The 18,925-nt window shown below is 42.5% G+C and overlaps 1 protein-coding gene across 1 annotated transcript in view; it reads right to left on the reverse strand.

The window, feature by feature from the left end:
- The window catches only part of anos1b (anosmin 1b), a 157,252-nt gene that overhangs the window by 57,571 nt on the left and 80,756 nt on the right, over nt 1-18,925 (reverse strand). The window contains exons 5-7 of the mRNA XM_063044838.1: nt 11,434-11,618; nt 9,042-9,171; nt 34-239 (exon numbers count right to left, since the gene is read on the reverse strand). Coding sequence (XP_062900908.1) covers nt 34-239; nt 9,042-9,171; nt 11,434-11,618 — 521 coding nt within the window. The remainder of the gene's footprint in view (nt 1-33; nt 240-9,041; nt 9,172-11,433; nt 11,619-18,925) is intronic.

Below are 18,925 nucleotides of genomic sequence, written 5' to 3' on the forward strand. Positions count from 1 at the left end.
GTCCTCCCATCTTAAAAGTAATTAAAAACTTACTTCATTAATTATCTTCCAGTTTTCTTTCTTTGTAAGAAAAACACTTTTTCTAGAAACCCATTGGCTCCAGTACATTTTGTAGTGGTGAATGTAAAGATCTTCCTCCTGTGGTGGATCCCAGTGAATTCGCAGACTGAAAGTACCATTGTGCCTGGCAGTGAAATTGCCTTTCCTCAAATTACTTGGTGCACCTGGTGGTGAAGGATCTGTAAGGTATGTTAAAGTAATAGCAAATTAGGAAATGATACAAGAAAGAAATTGAAAGAAAGGATTTGAGGGGAGCTGTTCATGTACAAATATCACAAAGCATCTGATAAAGAATCCTGGTTCAATGTGTTTGATGTTCTCCTTCTGCTAAAGGTTACCGGCATTGTTTCGGACTGTTCTATCACAAAATCAGGATCCTAGGCAAGTCTTAGTTATTCCAGAACATTTAACGAGTGCAGATCTTCTAAATGAAATCACTATCCACCAGCTGCACAGAATTTTAATTGAAAATTAAAGTTTAATCCCTTGAACAGGTTGCACCGTTTCCAGTCTCCTGATATTAAGACATGGACAGCATTAAAACTCTACCACTTTCTGTAACTGTGGTCCTAGAGGATTGTAGCTGAGATTCAAATTTATTTATCACACATGCATCAAAGCACAGTGACATGTGTCATTTGTATTAACAACCAACACACCCAAGCATGTATTGGGGACAGCCCACAAGTGTCACACCATATTCTGGCACCAACATCACATGCCTACAATATTCAGCATGTGCTGTTGGTACGATGAGAGAATGGGGATGAACAGTGAACAAATAAGCCTGGTGTACTTCTGGAATCTTTCAGGAGTGTAATTTAGTTTCCTGAGCATGATGCAGCAAGTGATCAATTTGTTCCATGAAAATGACCTTATGAAGCAGGGGTGCTCAAGACCTAAGGAAGAAGCAGTGATATCCTTCATTTTTGGCTACTTATGGATATTCAGTAATGCCATAAAACACCAATTCAGATTCAGATTTATTTTTCGCATTTACATTGAAACACAAGAGTGAAATGCACCATTTGTGTTAACAATCAACACAACCCAAGGATGTGCTGGGGACAGCCTGCAAGCCTCTCTGGTGCCAAATAGCATATCCACAATGTTCAGTAGAACAACACAAATAACAACAACCCCCAAAGAAGCCCCCTTTCTCCCTCCCACCGACTCACTCACTTGGTTTACTTACAGTATGCGAGAATAATTTACGTGATTCAAAAAATCAATACTGTGGCTTCAAAATGGGAACATGTTGTACTTTTCTTTATTCAACATTTTGTGCAAGAAAATGGATCTTTTCCCTCCTAGAATGGAATATAATTATGATAATTTCTAATTTGAATAATACCACTGGGCAATTTCATTGGGAAATTAAACTGGGCAATTCCATTGGTGTACTACACTTGTCTGTTGTCATGTTTTCCAGGTCAAATAAGAGGAATAGATAGAGTGGACAGCCAGCGCCTCTTCCCCAGGGCACCACTGCTCAATACAAGAGGACATGACTTTAAGGTAAGGGGTGGGAAGTTCAAGGGGGATATTAGAGGAATGTTTTTTTACTCAGAGAGTGGTTGGTGCGTGGAATGCACTGCCTGAGTCAGTGGTGGAGGCAGATACACCAGTGAAGTTGAAGAGACTACTAGACAGGTATACGGAGGAATTTAAGGTACAGGCTTATATGGGAGGCAGGGTTTGAGGGTCGGGACAACATTGTGGGCCGCAGGGCCTGTACTGTGCTATACTATTCTTTGTTCTGTGTTCTATGTTAAATGTGCAGAAATGTCATTCTGTGTGCTTTAATGCACGTGTGATTGGTGCATGACTTCACAAACACGTGGAAGTCAGCCAGTTAGAACAGCAAGAAGAACTTAAAAGCGAGAAGAGTTTAAAAAGAGACGGTTATTTCTTCAGCGGTTTGATAGGGGCATGACTGCGTAAGCACATGGACGTCAGCCAGGTAGAATAGCGAGAAGAGTTTAAAAGGAGACAGCTTTATAGAGTGGGCGACAGAGTAGGAGAGCTTTGGCTCAACTGGGCTTCGGTGATAACAGGCAAGTTAGGTTGCCTGTGTAGAATACAGACAGGAAGTATGTGTGTGAGGCTGGTGTTCTGTGCTCGGTGTCAGATGTGGGAAGTCTTGGAGTCTAACAGCCCCAGATGGCCACATCTGCGCCAGGTACGTCGAGCTGCAGCTCCTTAGGGACTGCATCAGGGGACTGGAGATGCAGCTTGATAACCTTCGTCACGTCAGGGAGAGTGAGAAGGTGATAGGAGTTAGAGGCAGGTAGTCACACCAGGGCCTCAGGAGACAGATAAGTGGGTAACAGTCAGGAGAGGGAAGGGTAGGAGTCAGATATTAGAGAGCACCCCTGTGGCTGACCCCCTTAACAATAAGTACACCTGTTTCAGTACTGTTGGGGGGGTATGGCCTACCTGGGGGAAGCAACAGTGGCCATGCCTCTGGCATAGAGTCTGGCCCTGTGGCTCAGAAGGGTAGGGAAAGGAAGAAGGCAGCAGTGATAGGGGACTCTATAGTTAAGGGGTCAGACAGGTGATTCTGTGGACGCAGGAAAGAAACACAGATGGTAGTTTACTTCCCAGGTGCCAGGGTCCGGGACGTTTCTGATCGCGTCCACGATATCCTGAAGTGCGAAGGAGAACAGCCAGAGGTCGTGGTACATATTGGTACCAATGACATAGGTAGGAAAAGGGAGCAGGTCCTGAAAACAGACTACAGGGCGTTAGGAAGGAAGTTGAGAAGCAGGACCTCAAAGGAAGTAACCTCGATTACTGCCTGTGTCATGTGACAGTGAGAATAGGAACAGAGTGAGTGGAGGATAAATGTGTGGCTGAGGGATTGGAGCACGGGGCAGGGATTCAGATTTCTAGATCATTGGGACCTCTTTTGCAGCAGGTATGACCTGTACAAAAAGGAAAGGTTGCACTTGAATCCCAGGGGGACCAATATCCTGCAGGGAGGCTTGTAAAGGCTATTGGGGAGAGTTTAAACTAGAATTGCTGGGGGGTGGGAACCGAACTGAAGAGATACAGAAACAGGCAGTTGGCTCACAAATAGAGAAAGGTTGGAGACAGTGTGAGAGGGAGGATAGGCAGATGATTGAGAGGGGACATGCTCAGACCGATGGTTTGAGATGTGTCTATTTTATTGCAAGGACTATTATGAACAAAACAGATGAGCTTAAACTGTGGATCAGTACTTGGAGCTATGATGTTGTGGCCATTACAGAGACTTGGATGGCTCAGGGGCAGGAATGGTTACTTCGAGTGCCAGACTTTAGATGTTTCAGAAAGGACAGCGAGGGAGGCAGAAGAGGTGGGGGTTTGGCACTGTTGGTCACAGATAGTGTCACGGCTGTAGAAAAGAAGGAAGTCATGGAGGGATTGCCTCCGGAGTCTCTGTGGGTGGAAGTTAGGAAGAGGATGGGGTCAATAACTCTACTGGGTGTTTTTTTTAATAGACGACCCAATAGTAACAGGGATATCGAAGAGCAGATAGGCAGACAGATTCTGGAAAGGTATCATAATAACAGAGTTGTTGTGGTGGGAGATTTTAATTTCCCAAGTATCAATTGGCATGTCCCTAGAGCGAGGGGTTTAGATGGGGTGAAGTTTATTAGGTGTGTTCAGGAAGGTTTCTTGACATAATATGCTGACAAGATGAGAGGCTGTACTTGATCTGGTATTAGGAAATGAACCTGGTCAGATGTCAGATCTCTCAGTGGGAGAGCATTTTGGAGATAGTGATCACAATTCTATCTCCTTTACCATAGCATTAGAGAGGATAGGAACAGACAAATTAGGAAAGTGTTTAACTGCAGTAAGAGGAAATATGAGGCTATCAAGCAGGAACTTGGAAGCATAATTTGGAAACAGATGCTCTCAGAAAAATGTATGGAAGAAATATGGCAAATTTTCAGGGGATATTTGTGTGGAGTTCTGCATAGTTATGTTCCAACGAGAAAGGTAAAGGATGGTAGGGTACAGGAACCGTGGTGTACAAAGTCTTTTGTAAATCTAGTCAAGAAAAGAAGAGCTTAGAAAAGGTTCAAAAAACTAGGTAATGATAGAGATCTAGAAGGTTATAAGGCTAGCAGGAAGGTGCCTAAGAATGAAATTAGGAGAGCCAGAAGGGGCCATGAGAAGGCCTTGACGGACAGGAACGCATTCTACAAGTATGTGAAGAACAAGAGGATATGACGTGAGAGAATAGGACCAATCAAGTGTGACAGTGGAAAAGTTTGTATGGAAACGGAGGAGATAGCAGAGGTACTTAATGAATATTTCACTTCAGTATTCACTACGGAAAGGGATTTTGGCGATTGTACTGATGACTTATAGCGGACTGAAAAGCTTGAATATGTAGATATTAATGAAGAGGATATGCTGGAGCTTTTGGAAAGTATCAAGTTGGATAAGTCACCGGGGCCGGACGAGATGTACCCTAGGCTACTGTAGGAGGCAAGGGAGGAGATTTCTGAGCCTCTGGCGATGATCTTTGCATCATCAATGGGGATGGGAGAGGTTCCAGAGGATTGGAGGGTTGTGGATGTTGTTCCCTTATTCAAGAAAGGGAGTAGAGATAGCCCAGGAAATTATAGACCAGTGAGTCTTACTTCAGTGGTTGGTAAGTTGGTGGAGAAGATCCTCAGAGGCAGGATTTATGAACATTTGGAGAGGCATAATAAGATTAGGAATAGTCAGCCTGGCTTTGTCAAAGGCAGGTCGTGCCTTATGAGTCCGATTTAATTTTTTGAGGATGTGACTAATCACATTGATGAAGGTAGAGCAGTAGATATAGTGTATATGGATTTCAGCAAGGCATTTGATAAGTTACCCCATGCAAGGCTTATTGAGAAAGTAAGGAAGCATGGGATCCAAGGGGACATTGCTTTGTGGATCCAGAACTGGCTTGCCCACAGAAGGCAAAGAGTGGTTGTAGGCGGGTCATATTCTGCATGGAGGTTGGTGACCAGAGGTGTGCCTCAGGGATCTGTTCTGGGACTCTTACTCTTTGTGATTTTTATAAATGACCTGGATGAGGAAGTGGAGGGATGAGTTAGTAAATTTGCTGATGACACAAAGGTTGGGGTTGTTGTGGATAGTGTGGAGGACTGTCAGAGGTTACAGAGGAATATTGATAGGATGCAAAACTGGGCTGAGAAGTGGCAGATGGAGATTAACCCAGATAAGTATGAGGTGGTTCATTTTGTAGGTCAAATACGATGGCAGGAATTAGTATTAATGGTAAGACTCTTGGCAGTGTGGAGGATTAGTGGGATCTTTGGATCTGATCCATAGGACACTCAATGCTGCTACACAAGTTGACTCTGTGGTTAAGAAGGTGTACGGTGCATTGGCCTTCATCAATCATGGGATTGAGTCTAGGAGCCGAGAGGTAATGCTGCAGCTATATAGGACCCTGGTCAGACCCCACTTGGAGTACTATGCTCAGTTCTGGTTGTCTTACTACAGGAAGGATGTGGAAACCATTGAAAGGGTGCGGAGGAGATTTACAAGGATGTCACCTGGATTAGGGGGCATACTTATGAGAATAGGTTGAATGAACTCGGCCTTTTCTCCTTGGAGCGACGGAGGATGAGAGATGACCTGATAGAACTGTATAAGATGATAAGGGCCACTGATCGTGTGGATAGTCAGAGGCTTTTTCCCAGGGCTGAAATGGCTAGCACGGGAGGGCACAGTTTTAAGGTGATTGGAAGTAGGTACAGAGGAGATGTTAAGGGAAAGTGTTTTTTTTTTTTACACAGAGAGTGGTTAGTGCGTGGAATGGGCTGCCGGCGACAGTGGTGGAGGCGGATATGATAGGGTCTTTTAAGAGACTCCTGGATAGGTACATGGAGCTTAGAAAAATAGAGGACTATGGGTAACCCTTGGTAATATCTAAGGTAAGGACATGTTCGGCACAGCTTTGTGGGCCAAAGGGCCTGTATTGTGCTGTAGGTTTTCTATGTTTCCTAAATCTGAATTTCAGCTACAATTCTTAAGCTTGCTTGTCATTTATAACCCTCAGAACAACCCACTTCAAATAGCAATAAAATAAACTTCCTCAAGCACATCTCAATTTGACTTGGATAGGTCCTCTTTAACATGATTATTTATCTACGCTCCTTCAGGTCTCCCACTTCTACCCACCTTTCCTGATATCACCCCCTTCAACTGACCACTCACAAGGACTGGTCTCTCAACCTGCGACTTGTGACTCTCTGTCCTTGATCTGTGACTTTTCTGTCTTATCAGACAATGATTCACAACTCCGTTTAAACCTTACACCCAAATCTCCAATTCACAGGCCATCTCAACCCTGTAAGTACCAACACGACCAATCCAAGTCCTGATCCAGGCAGCCCTCTCAACTCCAGACCCGTTAAGATAACCTGATTTTGACCATTCGATTTCACTCCCTTACATCACTCTGGACTTGCTATTTTCCTTCATGCTCTCCTCAATGATGTGGTACACAGGCTATGTTGTGTATTTCCTACTGTGAGGTATTAATGAGTTTTTAAGAGGCACAGCCATAATCAAACCAGTTGCCATCCCCAAGCTCTGCAGCGCTGATAAATAGATGGTTTTGTAGCTCATGTGACATGGCAGTTCAGGTATGCACAATAATAAATGAAATTCAATATCCCAAATTAAATGAACTTTAGAATCCGGTCCCCACATTTATCTTTTTTTAATGTGATTTATCAGATGGTGCTGACTAGTAAAAGGCTGACAGCTCCTTTATCACTCAGATTGGGGCACTAGAATTATACAGAGGTCTATTGTCAAAAATCCAGCTTCAAGGCTTCACCCTTTTGCTCAAATTTACTGCTTATTTTTCCCAGGACCGAAGTTTGTTAGAATGCTGTCTCAGAAAGCAACCAACTGACTGAGATTTAACATTATTTGAAAAATCATCAATGAAATCTTTATATGGTTAACAAGGAATCCTCAATCAGTAATTCTACAAAACTTGTACTGCACCTGTTTAGGTTGTGATCCTTATTCAAGTCAGGCTGAACTCAATAACCTTTAACCTCAGGGCAAATATTTCATGTGATGAAAAAGAGCAAGTCAGTGCTGGAACAAAGGCCTACTTTATATTAAAAACAGTGATAAACCTTTGATAACATCAAGGCCTGGTGTAGTTTTCAGACCAAAATGTCCAGTTGTCAGCTGTTTCTTTTCTTCACCACATTATCAGCATGGATGTCTTTCATCAGGAGGATTTTTTGGGGTTATATGTGGGAAGCTGCTGTGCAGGACCTCCGACCTGTCATTTTCTTATTTATACCAAAGGAGAAGTATAGAAACAGCTGGGATATGGTTCACTCCGTAGGTTCTGCCCTTATACCTCCTTAACATCTCCCACACTTGGCCTTCTTGCTTTGCTCCCACCCAATTCATGCAGGAAGAATTCGACACATTAAAAAAAAAACAAAGCCTTGAAACCTTAATAAGTGAGTTCTACTTATGTGAGGTAATTTGCTTGGATTAGACAATGTGAAGAATAAGAGGAGGATGAAGGTTGAGAGTAAAGTAGTGGAAGACAAAATGGTAAAAGAGAGGCATAAAAAAGGTATGGAGAGTACAGGGCAAAATAAGAAAGAGGTGGGAAGAAAGAAGCACAAGAAATGTAGTGAAAAAGAGAGTTGGCTGAGAAAACTGTGATTAGGACAGTAAAATGTTTTAAAGAGGTAAACAGTTTACATAGTTTCTCCTGCTTCTTACTGGCATGTAGTTACTACATCACATATTTTGTGCATACAGAGCCCAGAGTTAAATCCAGTGTTTTTATATGTAAAATAAAACCTTCATCCCATTACACTTTATGAAGTGAAAAGACAAATGAAACGAAGGAAGTTAAATTATGGTGAGGGAGATTAAGAGAGATCAAAAGGATTAAAAGGCTTTAAAAGGATTGTATATTTAGAATTTTAAAAGAAACAAGGTGGAGAAGTGATAGGTAGGGACTTCCAAAGAATTAAACTGAGTATCAGAATGTTAGAATTCAGACCAATGGTTTATACAATCCAGTGAGCTTGTTCTACCATCTAAAAGGACTAAATATTGGTGGTGCTGGATATATGGACTGAACTGTCAGATGAAGCTGTAGAGGCAGATACAATTATAATGTTTTAAGAACACAGGCAGTTAGGTGGATAGAAAAGGCCTGGAGAGAAAATAGCCAAATGCAGACAACTGGGACCAGTTCAGGACGACATGCTGGTTGGCATGAATGTGTTGGGCCAAAAGGCCTATTTCTGTGCTGTATATTAAGTTTTCTTTTCTATTATCTAATGCCTCATTTTCAGTAGCAACCACTGAATGGCAGATTGGAGTCAGAAGGAGCACTGAGGCATGAAGAAATGAAGAGTTGGAGATGGGGAAAGGAAAAGAATGATACAAACTTGCCACCCTTCAAAACTAACTTTCCAGAATTTCTGAGGGAGTCCTTTAACTCATAAAATGTTACAGTATAGAAGGAGGCTATTTGATCCTCTATAATAGTGTTTGATATTTGAAAAATAAATTCAATTAATCCTCCCCTTCTCATTACGCTGAAGATTAATTTCACATTTTGATTTCTTTTTGGAAATTACCAAGATGCTTTTGGGCAGCACATTCTGTCCTCAGTGCTCATTGATTATTTTAAAGCAAAGGGTTTTGTATCTGCCATCATTCTTAAATAATATATTTTGCTTGTACTATTTTGAGTTTTGCAAACTATACAGAAAAAAAGAATCAGTGTGCACTGGTAAATGTGGCCATTCCTTTCTCTGTTCCAGCATTCAATTCAATTGATCACCATAACCTGAATGCGCTCTTGGTTTCAAGGGCTCTGCAGATCAGAATCTGAATGCTCTGACAAGGGAGCAGTTGATGTCCGATGGTTCTCCTATCCAAGTAATAATGGTTATTATCACTATTCAGCACCAATCACTCACCTCGAGACGAGTGGAAGTGTTTACTAGGAGTGGTGAAACCTCGAGTTCCATGAATGTTGACTGCAGCCACTCTGAACTGGTACCATATGTTTGGTCTCATATTTTTCAGAACAACATGCTCCTCAGTTGTCTGGGTTTGTGGAAAAGGGAAATGAAGACCAATTATTCATTGCGGACTTATAGTGCGATATACAGTATTCATAAAACCCACAGGGACCAAGATGATGAATGATTTTTTTTTGTTTTGTTATATCTAAAGCATTCCAAAATTAAATGTGTATTGCGGCTTAAAATATTTCATCAGAATATGATGATATGTTTGAATGGTATATTTGTAAAAATGCTGGACATAGACATTATGTCTCACGTAGGATGGAGAGGTACATTTAAAAGATAAGACATGTATGGAAGAAAGACAGCAGATTTTAAAATATTATTTTATAGAAGTTTACAAGCACTAATAGGAATGGTACATTGTAGAGATTGTCATTGGTGTTCTATAAATGAGATTGCAATATCTCTGTAGCAACCTGGAACATCCAATATTTGGGGGAATTTCATCACTGTGCGCTGTATTCAGCTCAATTTACCATTTTAAAATCAGCAGTCATTGGTAGAGGAAAAGCCACGTGTAAACCACAACTGGAGGGACATGAGGCAAGGCTAAACTACAGCAGGTGCAAGAGGAGCAAGAGAATGCTGAAGGCCATTGGGCAAGTACCAGCAGTACACCAACAATCTCATTTCCTAGCAAAGGAGAGGGGCATTGTTCTGAGCCTCTCACTTAAAGTGACACCATTTTGACAAGTAAACTTTGGATCAATCCTTGGACCAGCCAAAGACCTCCCTCTACAATCCTTAACATCAACAAAATAATGAGCTGAGAGAATGCAGATTACATATGACAGCTTCTCACATTTGGTTTTGGAGGGTCACTTGGACAGACCATAATTTATCAATGAATCAATCCACGGTTCAGTTACTGAAATAGCTCTTAACAACCATTTTCAGTGGTGTGCATTGCACTCCCACGTATCTTGTGAAGATATGATATTCAGCTTTCACTTTTCTTGAGGAAGTGTCAGTTCTCACACCTTGAGAAGCTCTTGTGGGACCCTACCTGCAGTGGTTCTATTGGATATCTAGGACCTCTTTTCAGGCACATATCTCAGTAAAAAAAGTGCCAGATCGCATTCAGTGATCTTAGGAAATCTGTCCCTCATTTCTTTGGCTTCTCCCTCCTCCATGGGAGGAATGGTACATATTGCTAGTGTTTGACAGCCCGGGGAATATGTCTGTATGGCTTTAGAACTAATAAACTTAGATTGCTATACAGTGAAGTATTGGAGGTTACATTCAACTGTGTGTTGGATATACGGCTGCACATTTGGTTTTAGAACATCTACGGGTGTAAATCCACCCAAAGCTCTTTCAATCATCTTTATGGCCAATTTCACAATTTTTGCAGGGAAACTGAACAGGTGATAGTGCTATACTCAGTTCCTGATTTAAGATGACAGATGTCCTTCTCTAGTTAATATTATCCCATAATTGGGTTAACCAGGACCAGTATATGAATTTTGGACTCTCTTTATTGCAAGACCATGGCTCTTTAACATTCAGTTATTTTATTTATTTACAGCACAGAATAGGCCCTTCTAGCCTTTGAGTTGTACTGCTCAGCAACCCCCGATTTAATCCCGGCCTAATCACAGCACAATTTACCAATTAACCTATCAACCAGTACGTCTTTGGACTGTGGGAGAAAACCAAAGCAGCCGAAGGAAACCTACAGGGTCATGGGGAGAAAGTACAAATTTCTTACAGACAGCAGCGGGTAGCAGTACAACTTTTATTTAAAAAAGGAACCCAAAAACATCATTTAATTATTGGCTGCTAACCGTATTCAACTTCTGCAAATCCAGTTCTGCTGCACTCATTATTTCCGTGTTGCTTGTTCCTCTCTGCGTTTTGTGGTGCATCGGGTGGCAACCTTGCTGTTTCTTTAGCACTTGTGTGCTGTTTCTTTAAGGGACTCAACGCTCAATCCAACACCGATGGAAAGCATGCAAGGAGCCTGCCGGATTCAAACCCAAGACCACTCACCTTGAAGCCTGGTGCGGATGCCAGTACACCACTAATCGGTGTCCTTGTGTTACTTGTACCTCATTAATTAGTTACAGTGACACTGCATTTCTAGTCACGAAAACAGAATTAACACCGACTTTGAAAATAAGATTAGGAATTCTCAGTTTCTTATATAGATGGTGGACAGAGAATCTAAAGTAAATTTTCTCATGTTTTTAATAAACACCTATATCATTTATAACTATTTTAACAAAATGACTTGGGCTATATAATTTGTGAACCATACATCATATAATAAGCTTACATAGGCGACTGTTTCCCATTTGCTGGCATCATCTTCACTCGGATACATTCCTGAATTCCATCTTCTCTGCAGAATATAAAATACTGGTTCCATTGAAACATTAAACCTGGACATCCATGCAACTGACAGCTTTCCATTTCTGTCTTCCACAAAACCCAATTCTTTCCTGGGCTTTAAGGGGACGCCTGAAAAGCAAAGAAAGAACTTCACCAACACAGGTTCCTAGAAAGTTATACTTGGTATATGGGCACCAATGAAATGAATTTTGGATGCAGAATAGGATGCACAGGTACTTTTCTAGCCTCTAGAGGCGCTGTTTATTTCAAATGCAGTTCATTTTGCATGAATGTCACTTCCTGTACGTGAGTTGTTTTTTATATCTTTCCCTGCATGACAATGTCAGCTTCAATTGCAGAGATCTGGAAGTCAGGTCAGAATGTGACACATTGATCGCATCTTCGTGATGCTCAAATGAATCCTCGATTAGCATAGCTGCAGCACGAGCCGAAGTGGCAAGAATGAGAGTGGCTTATGCTAAACACCAAGTTGAGATGCAAATGGAGAAAGCTAAAATTGACATGGAGAAAGCATGTATAAACATGGCAAGAGCATGTATAGACATGGAGAGAGCAAGTATAGAGGATACATTGAATGTGCTCATGGAAGAGCATGAAGCTGAGGCAATTAACTTAGAGAGTGGTGAGTCTATAACCAGAATCAGTCATGCTTTGCCATCACAAGAGCCAATGCAGCTTACTAAAGAATACCTTGTATTGAAACACATTTTAGCTATAAAAAAGACAGTGTTCTAGCTCTACAAGGAGAGGCTGTCCACACCACCCAGCCAACATGCCTTTCACATAGTCCAGGTAGTGCCAGACAAGGTCTACAGCAGCACAGACCCACAATATCTCCTTCTACAGTTTCATCACAGCAAAAACCTCAGTCAAAAGTTGCTACCGATACCAACCCTATTTGCATAGATATGGACAGACTGAGCTTCCATCTATCCCAGGGCACACATTTGGCAAATCAGTCTGCACAATGTTTTCATTCAGGAGCTGAAGGTGCATTAGCTTTGGCTTGGTATCTGGCTCGTCAAGATCTACTTACAGCAAGACTTCAACAACCAATATGCCAGTTTTCTGTTCTGGAAGTCAAGCTTTTGCAATGCTTGGAAGGACTAAGTCTCTAACCTAGCGAAGAGCTAGACCTTCTCTGTAAGTAGCTTGATGGACTTGTCAGAACAACATGCAAGAAGGGTGAGGGCAGTTCACATTAAAAAATCAGCTACGGCTTTGCAAATATCAGAGTCTAGACATATGTTATGGCTCTCCAGAGGCCATCAAAGGATTCCTCTTCAACAGACTCACACAAAGAACCGCAGAACCTACAGGAGCTTGCACATCTATTGTTGGAACTGCAATCTGCAAAAAACATGGGTTATGTACTACTCGAACACTGCAAGAGGGATAAACACTTTAGTAGGGAAACTACCGAACAGCATTCAAGAACAGTGGATAACGAAGGGTTCAAGTATAAAACGAAGCATCATGCCCACTACCCACCATTTTCATTCATTGTAGAATTTGTCTGTCGCCATGCAGAAATGCAAAATGACCCTCGTTTTATGTTCTCAACTTCCAGTAACACCTCATTCAAAGAGAGGTCTTCAGTAAAAGGATGGGAAATCAAATCCTCTTATCACGGTGAGCACAAACTGAAGTAGAAAACTCAACCGCAAACTCCTATGGACAATGCCTGGTCCATAAGAAACATCATCCCTTAAGGAAATGCAGAGGATTCAGAGAGAAAATGCTCACAGACCACAGACACTTTCTAAAGGAGTACTTAATACGTTTCAAATGTTGTGCTTTAGCAGCACACCAGGCAAAAAGTAGTGTAGCTATCATACACTGCACTGAGTGCAACACTATCAACTCTTCATTCAGGGTCAACAACTAGCTACTAGTGGTTCCAGCATGCCTGCAGCAGAGCACGGCGGGGAGCCAGCTGAGCTTCCATCAGACATAGCTATGTCCTCATGCACAGACGCATAAGGGAAAGGTTTCCAAGGCAAATCCTGCTCTAAAATATGTCTTGCCAACATCTACGCAAAAGGATACCCTGAGCAAAAAACTAAAAACATATGTGATATTAGATGATCAGAGCAATGTGTCATTGGCAAAATCAACATCCTTTGACACATTCAGTATTCAAAGTTCTGTTTCCCTGTACGCTCTAAAGACATGTTCAGGAAGATCAGGAGTTGCCAAAGGAAGGGCCAATGGGTATGTCATGGAGTCAATATGAGGGGATGAAAGCTTACCCTTGCCAACCCTCACTGAGTGAACTGTGCTCCTATCAACAGGATGAAATCCCAACTCGCAAAGCTGCGTGCATTCATTCCCAGCTTAAGGGCATGGCTGACAAGAGTTCCCCTCCTGACTCTTCAGCTGAGATTCTCCTGTTGCTTGGCAGAGACACTATCTGTGCACATAAGGTACGTGAACAGCGCAATGGTCGGCACAATGCACCTTATGCCCAACAACTGGATCTGGGTTGAGTCATGGGGGTGAAGACTGCCTTGATGGTGCTCATCAGCTCATTGTCAGCACATTTAAGATCATTGTCCTGGGGCATGGGTGCACAAGCCTTTTCAGATCCTGTGAGCAAAGAACCTGTATGAAGGGGAAGACTGTAGGTAAGCAAGCCAAGCACCCCGACATACTTACCCCTGTTCAACTAGATTTAGACAAGCAAGTCTTCTGTTACTCAGAAGATGATTATAAGCTGGCACCTTCCATCAAAGGTGATCTCTTCCTTCAAATCGTGAAAAATAGTTCAGTAAAGACAAGTCAAACAGTTAGATAGTTCCCCTTCCTTTTTATTCGCCACAACTCCTACCAAATAACAGAGAGCAGGCCCTCAGTTGCACATTAGAAGGAAACTAAAAAGGATAGATCATTACGCAGCGTTCATGGAGAGGCTCTTCAGGAACAATCATGCTGAGCTAGCACCTCCACCAGATCTCAACAAAGAAAACTGGTATTTGGCCAACTTTGGTGTTGATCAACCCCAGAAAACTGCACAAATACGATTTGTCTTTGATTAAAGTAAGCAGTTTAAAGGCGTATCACTGAACAATGTGCTCTTGTAGAGCCCAGACCTCAATAAGTGTGCTTGGAGTCCTAATGCTTCAGATCTGAGTCTGTATCAGTGATGGTAAATAGCAAATAAATGTTTCACAGCTCCCTCGTGAGAGAGGATCACTGAGACTACCTCAGATTCTTGTGGTTTCATGACCACCAATTGGACAAAAGGATTCTAGACTACCACGAGACTGCATTTATTTGGTAACTGCTGCTCGTCAGCTGAGGGAATCTATGTCCTTAAGAGGACAGCTATTGTGGAGAGGAAGGAATTCGGGACTGAAGCAGAGAGCTAAGTAGAAAGGCATTTCTACATAGATAATGGGCATAAATCATTTTCTAGTGCACAAGAAGCAGTCAGCATGCTAAAAGCAGCACAAAACCTGTTGACACAGTCTAATCTCAGACTGCATAAGATCACATCCAACGGTGCTAATGCCATGCAATGTTTATCATTTGAAGATCTATCTAAAGGTCTACAGAATCTTGATCTTGGACAGGACCTCCCTCCTATGCAGCGTAGTCTGGGCCTTGGATGGGAACTCATTACCAACACCCTTACTTTTCATGTTGCTTTTACCAAAAGACCCTTTGCATGCCATGGAGTGCTATCAGCTATCAGTCTGTTTGACTCTCTGGGATTTGCTGCTCCAGTCAGTATCCAGGGATGCTTCATTTCAAGAGAGTTGACTTCAGACAGTTATGGTTGGGATGTCCCACTCCCGAAAGAGAAAAATAAACAGTTGCTGCCATGATGTTCTTCCCTTCAAGATGTTTAAAGGCTTGAAGATTTCATAACAATTCCACTATCTACAATGCAGAGGTTCCTTAAGGTTGTTATAGTTGGGGCTGATAATGGGGACAAGCTCCCACTATCTATTAAATGCTCCCAATGGTGTGCATCTAAAATAGCCTCTGACAACCAAGTCCAGCTCCTCGCCTTCACATGTAGCTTACCTAATAAGCCCAGCAGAACCATATCTACTGACAGGAGAAGAGGCAAAGGCGGGTTACTAGCACCTTAAAACCAGTCACTTTGGGCAGATGGGGCTCTTTAGCTGTGGTTGGCAGCTCATCTAGGAGAAGGAAAACTCTGATCTCAAACCTCTGCTGCCTTGTGGCTCTACCCACTCATGGGGAAGGCTTCTGGAGTAAACCCTGAGAGAAAAATCTGAAGCTGGAGTCCCTAAGTCAGTCCTACATTGAGTTCAGTGTTGACTGGCAACACTGCGGTGCTGCTGGTACCAAACTGTATTGGTCTCTGCTGTTCCTTTGGGTTCATCAGATACGTGGAGAGGAGGAGCTTGCTACGTGGGCAACAGCTTGCTCTCCATATCATACTGCCCTGGCTTGTATATCTAGACAGCGAGGATGCAATATCCATGGTCAAGTCTGACTGACGGAGGCCTCAGTCAATGCAGAAGAGCCAACTGAACTATGTTCCTGCTGATCTCAACCCCGCTGATTATGCCACAAGAGAGCTTTAAGCTAATCAGCTCACCCTCTCCTCATGGTTAACTGGCCCAGATTTCTCACTGATCCTCACCAGGAATATCATCAAAGTGAGAACAGTTAAATACCATTTTCAAGACCATTCTCTGAGACTGTCCTTCTTTTGTCAAAGACTTAATGAAATGATTACTTAACTTTCGTTTCACTAGTTAATGGTTGCCAGGTGGGGAGTATTCTGGCCTCTAGGGGTACAATTCATTTCATATGCAATTTGTTTTGTATGATCATCACTTCCTCTATGTAAGCTGTTTTTTTTATATCCTTTCCTGCACGGGTCAATTTAGATTTCAACTTGAAGTGCATGGTGGAAAGACATCCATCTCCATCTCCTCTTTATGTACCCTTTGTGATGAGAATACACATAAATTAAGACGTTTGCTGGCCTGGGCTTGCACCAGTGGCATCAGCAGTGGTCTGCCACCTGACCTCAGGGGAGGGAGAGATAAGGCACACAATGAAGCAGCATTTGGAGGTGTTAATGAAGGAGCCATCAGTCTGGGTATTGTCAAGAGCGGCTCCGCCTTTGAACCCTGAACTGTTTGAAGTGATGGACAGGCGATACCCCAGCAGGGGGATAAAAAGGGACAGGTTCGCTAAGGCAGGACACATACGACACCCGAGGTAACGAGACCCTGGAAGCGGTGTGCCTCTCACAAGTCGGTGGAAAGTACCGGGCCATAAACGCACAGGGTGGAAAGGTACGATCAGTGGGAACCCGGTGTGTGTCCACCCTCGCTTGGGTGCCGGGTTCACTGCAGAGGATCGACCGCATCTGGAGGAGGGGTCACAGTCGGTGACCTCAGGTGACATCACAAAGGACCCGCCCGAAAGCTGCTTGTGAGCAATATCGCCGGTCTGTGAGTGGAAGCCGTTCTGAATGATCAGTCGTTCTCGTTCTCTCTCTCCCTCCCCCCACGTTGTCCATCGCCATGACAACGATTACTGCGAACTGAACTAAATTGGACTGAACTTTGTGTCACTTTGAAATTGGTCATTTACCCCTAGACAACGATAGAGCTTGATTGATGCTGTTATCTTAATTCTGTGCACATGTGTGTTTATCATTGCTGTACTGTTGCATTTATTATCCTTTCGATTACTGGGTTGCTTGTTTCTTTAATAAAACTTTCTTAGTTCTAGTAATCCAGACTCCAACTGAGTGATCCATTTCTGCTGGTTTGGCAACCCAGTTACGGGGTACGTAACACCTTGAATCAGTAATGTCTTTTCACAAGTAAGATCTCATTAAAAAACCCTTTGTTTCAGATGATTTTTGAGGTGTTTAATTCATTGCATTGCTTTGTATATATGCACTGCAAGGGCAGTGGATCTACTTTCTGTTTGGTAGTTAGTAGTACTGACCAGTGGATGAATTTCTAGGCAAATTGCATTCATGAAGATGATGTGATGATGATGATCTTTGCAACTTCCCTGACCACAGATTGGAGGATAGCAAATGTTGTTCAAAAAAAGTAATAGGAAAAATCCAAGGAATTATAGACCAGTGAGTTTTACATAGATGGGTAAACTAATGGAGAGGATTCTTAGGGACAGAATTTACAAGCATTTGGATAGACATAATCTGATTAGAGAGTTAGCATGATTTATGAGGAGCATGAGCTTGACTGAGTTTTTAGAGGAGTTAACAAAAGAAGTTAATGAAGATATAGCAATGGGTGCGATGTTTCTGAATTTTAGTAAGGCGTTTGGAATTGGTTTGTCCACACAAAGCACGGTGTGGTAGAAGAGGAAGAGTACTTTGCCTGGAGGTCAGTGATTAATGGTGTTCAGCAGGTATTTATTCTGGAACCCCCTAGCCTTTGTCATTTTTATAAATGACTTGAATGAGGAAGTGGAAGTTTGGATTAGTAAGTTTGTAGATGACAAGAAGGTTGGTGGTGTTGTGGATAGCGTAGAAAGTTGTCATGGGTTACAGTGGGACATTGACAGGTTGCAGAGCTGGGTGGAGAAGAGGTAGATGGAGTTCAATCCAGAAAAGTATTAACTATTATACTTTGGAAGATTGAATCTGAAGGCAGAATATAAAGTTAATGGCAGGATTCTTAGCAGAGTGGAGGAACAGAGGTCTAAGTTCATAGATTCCTCAAAGTTGTCGCACAAGTTGAAAGGATGATGAAGAAGGTATGTGGTGTGTTGGCCTTCATTAGTCAGGGGACTGAGTTTAAGAGCCATGAGGTAATGTTGCAGCTTTATGGCTAGACCACACTTGGAGTATTGTGCTCAGTTCTGATTGCCTCATTGTAGGAAGGGTGGGGAGGTTTAGAGAGGGTGCAGAGATTTTCCAGGAATGTTGCCTGGGTGAAAGAACATGTCTTACAAGGAAAAGTTGTGTGAGCATGGGCTTTTCTGTTTGGAGTGAAGGACAACGAGAGGTGACTTGATAGAGGTGTATGAGATTATGAGAAACATAGATAGAGTGAAGTCTGCATTTTTTCCAGGGCTGCAATGGTCAATAGCAGAGGACATCTACTTAAGGTGAGTGGAGTAATATTTAGGGATGTTATCATAAGCAAGTCACAGGCATGCACTTCTGGGTATGGTGGTAGAGGCTGATGCAACAGGGACATTTCAGAGACTCATGGATGTAAGAAAAATGGAAGTAAAAATATTGGCTAGCACATTGATGTAAGAAAAATGGAGGGTTATGGGTAGTGTAGGAAGAAAAGGTGAGACTGATCATGGAACAGGTTTTACGTAGGTCAGCGTAACATTGTAGACTTAAAGGCCTGCACTGGTCTATGTTCCATATCTGAGATATGATGAGGGAGAGAGGGGAGGGGGGGAGAGAGAGGGGGGAGAGAGGGGGG

Source organism: Mobula hypostoma, chromosome 4 (assembly GCF_963921235.1).
Source record: "Mobula hypostoma chromosome 4, sMobHyp1.1, whole genome shotgun sequence".
In the NCBI taxonomy this organism is placed as follows: Eukaryota; Metazoa; Chordata; class Chondrichthyes; order Myliobatiformes; family Myliobatidae; genus Mobula; species Mobula hypostoma.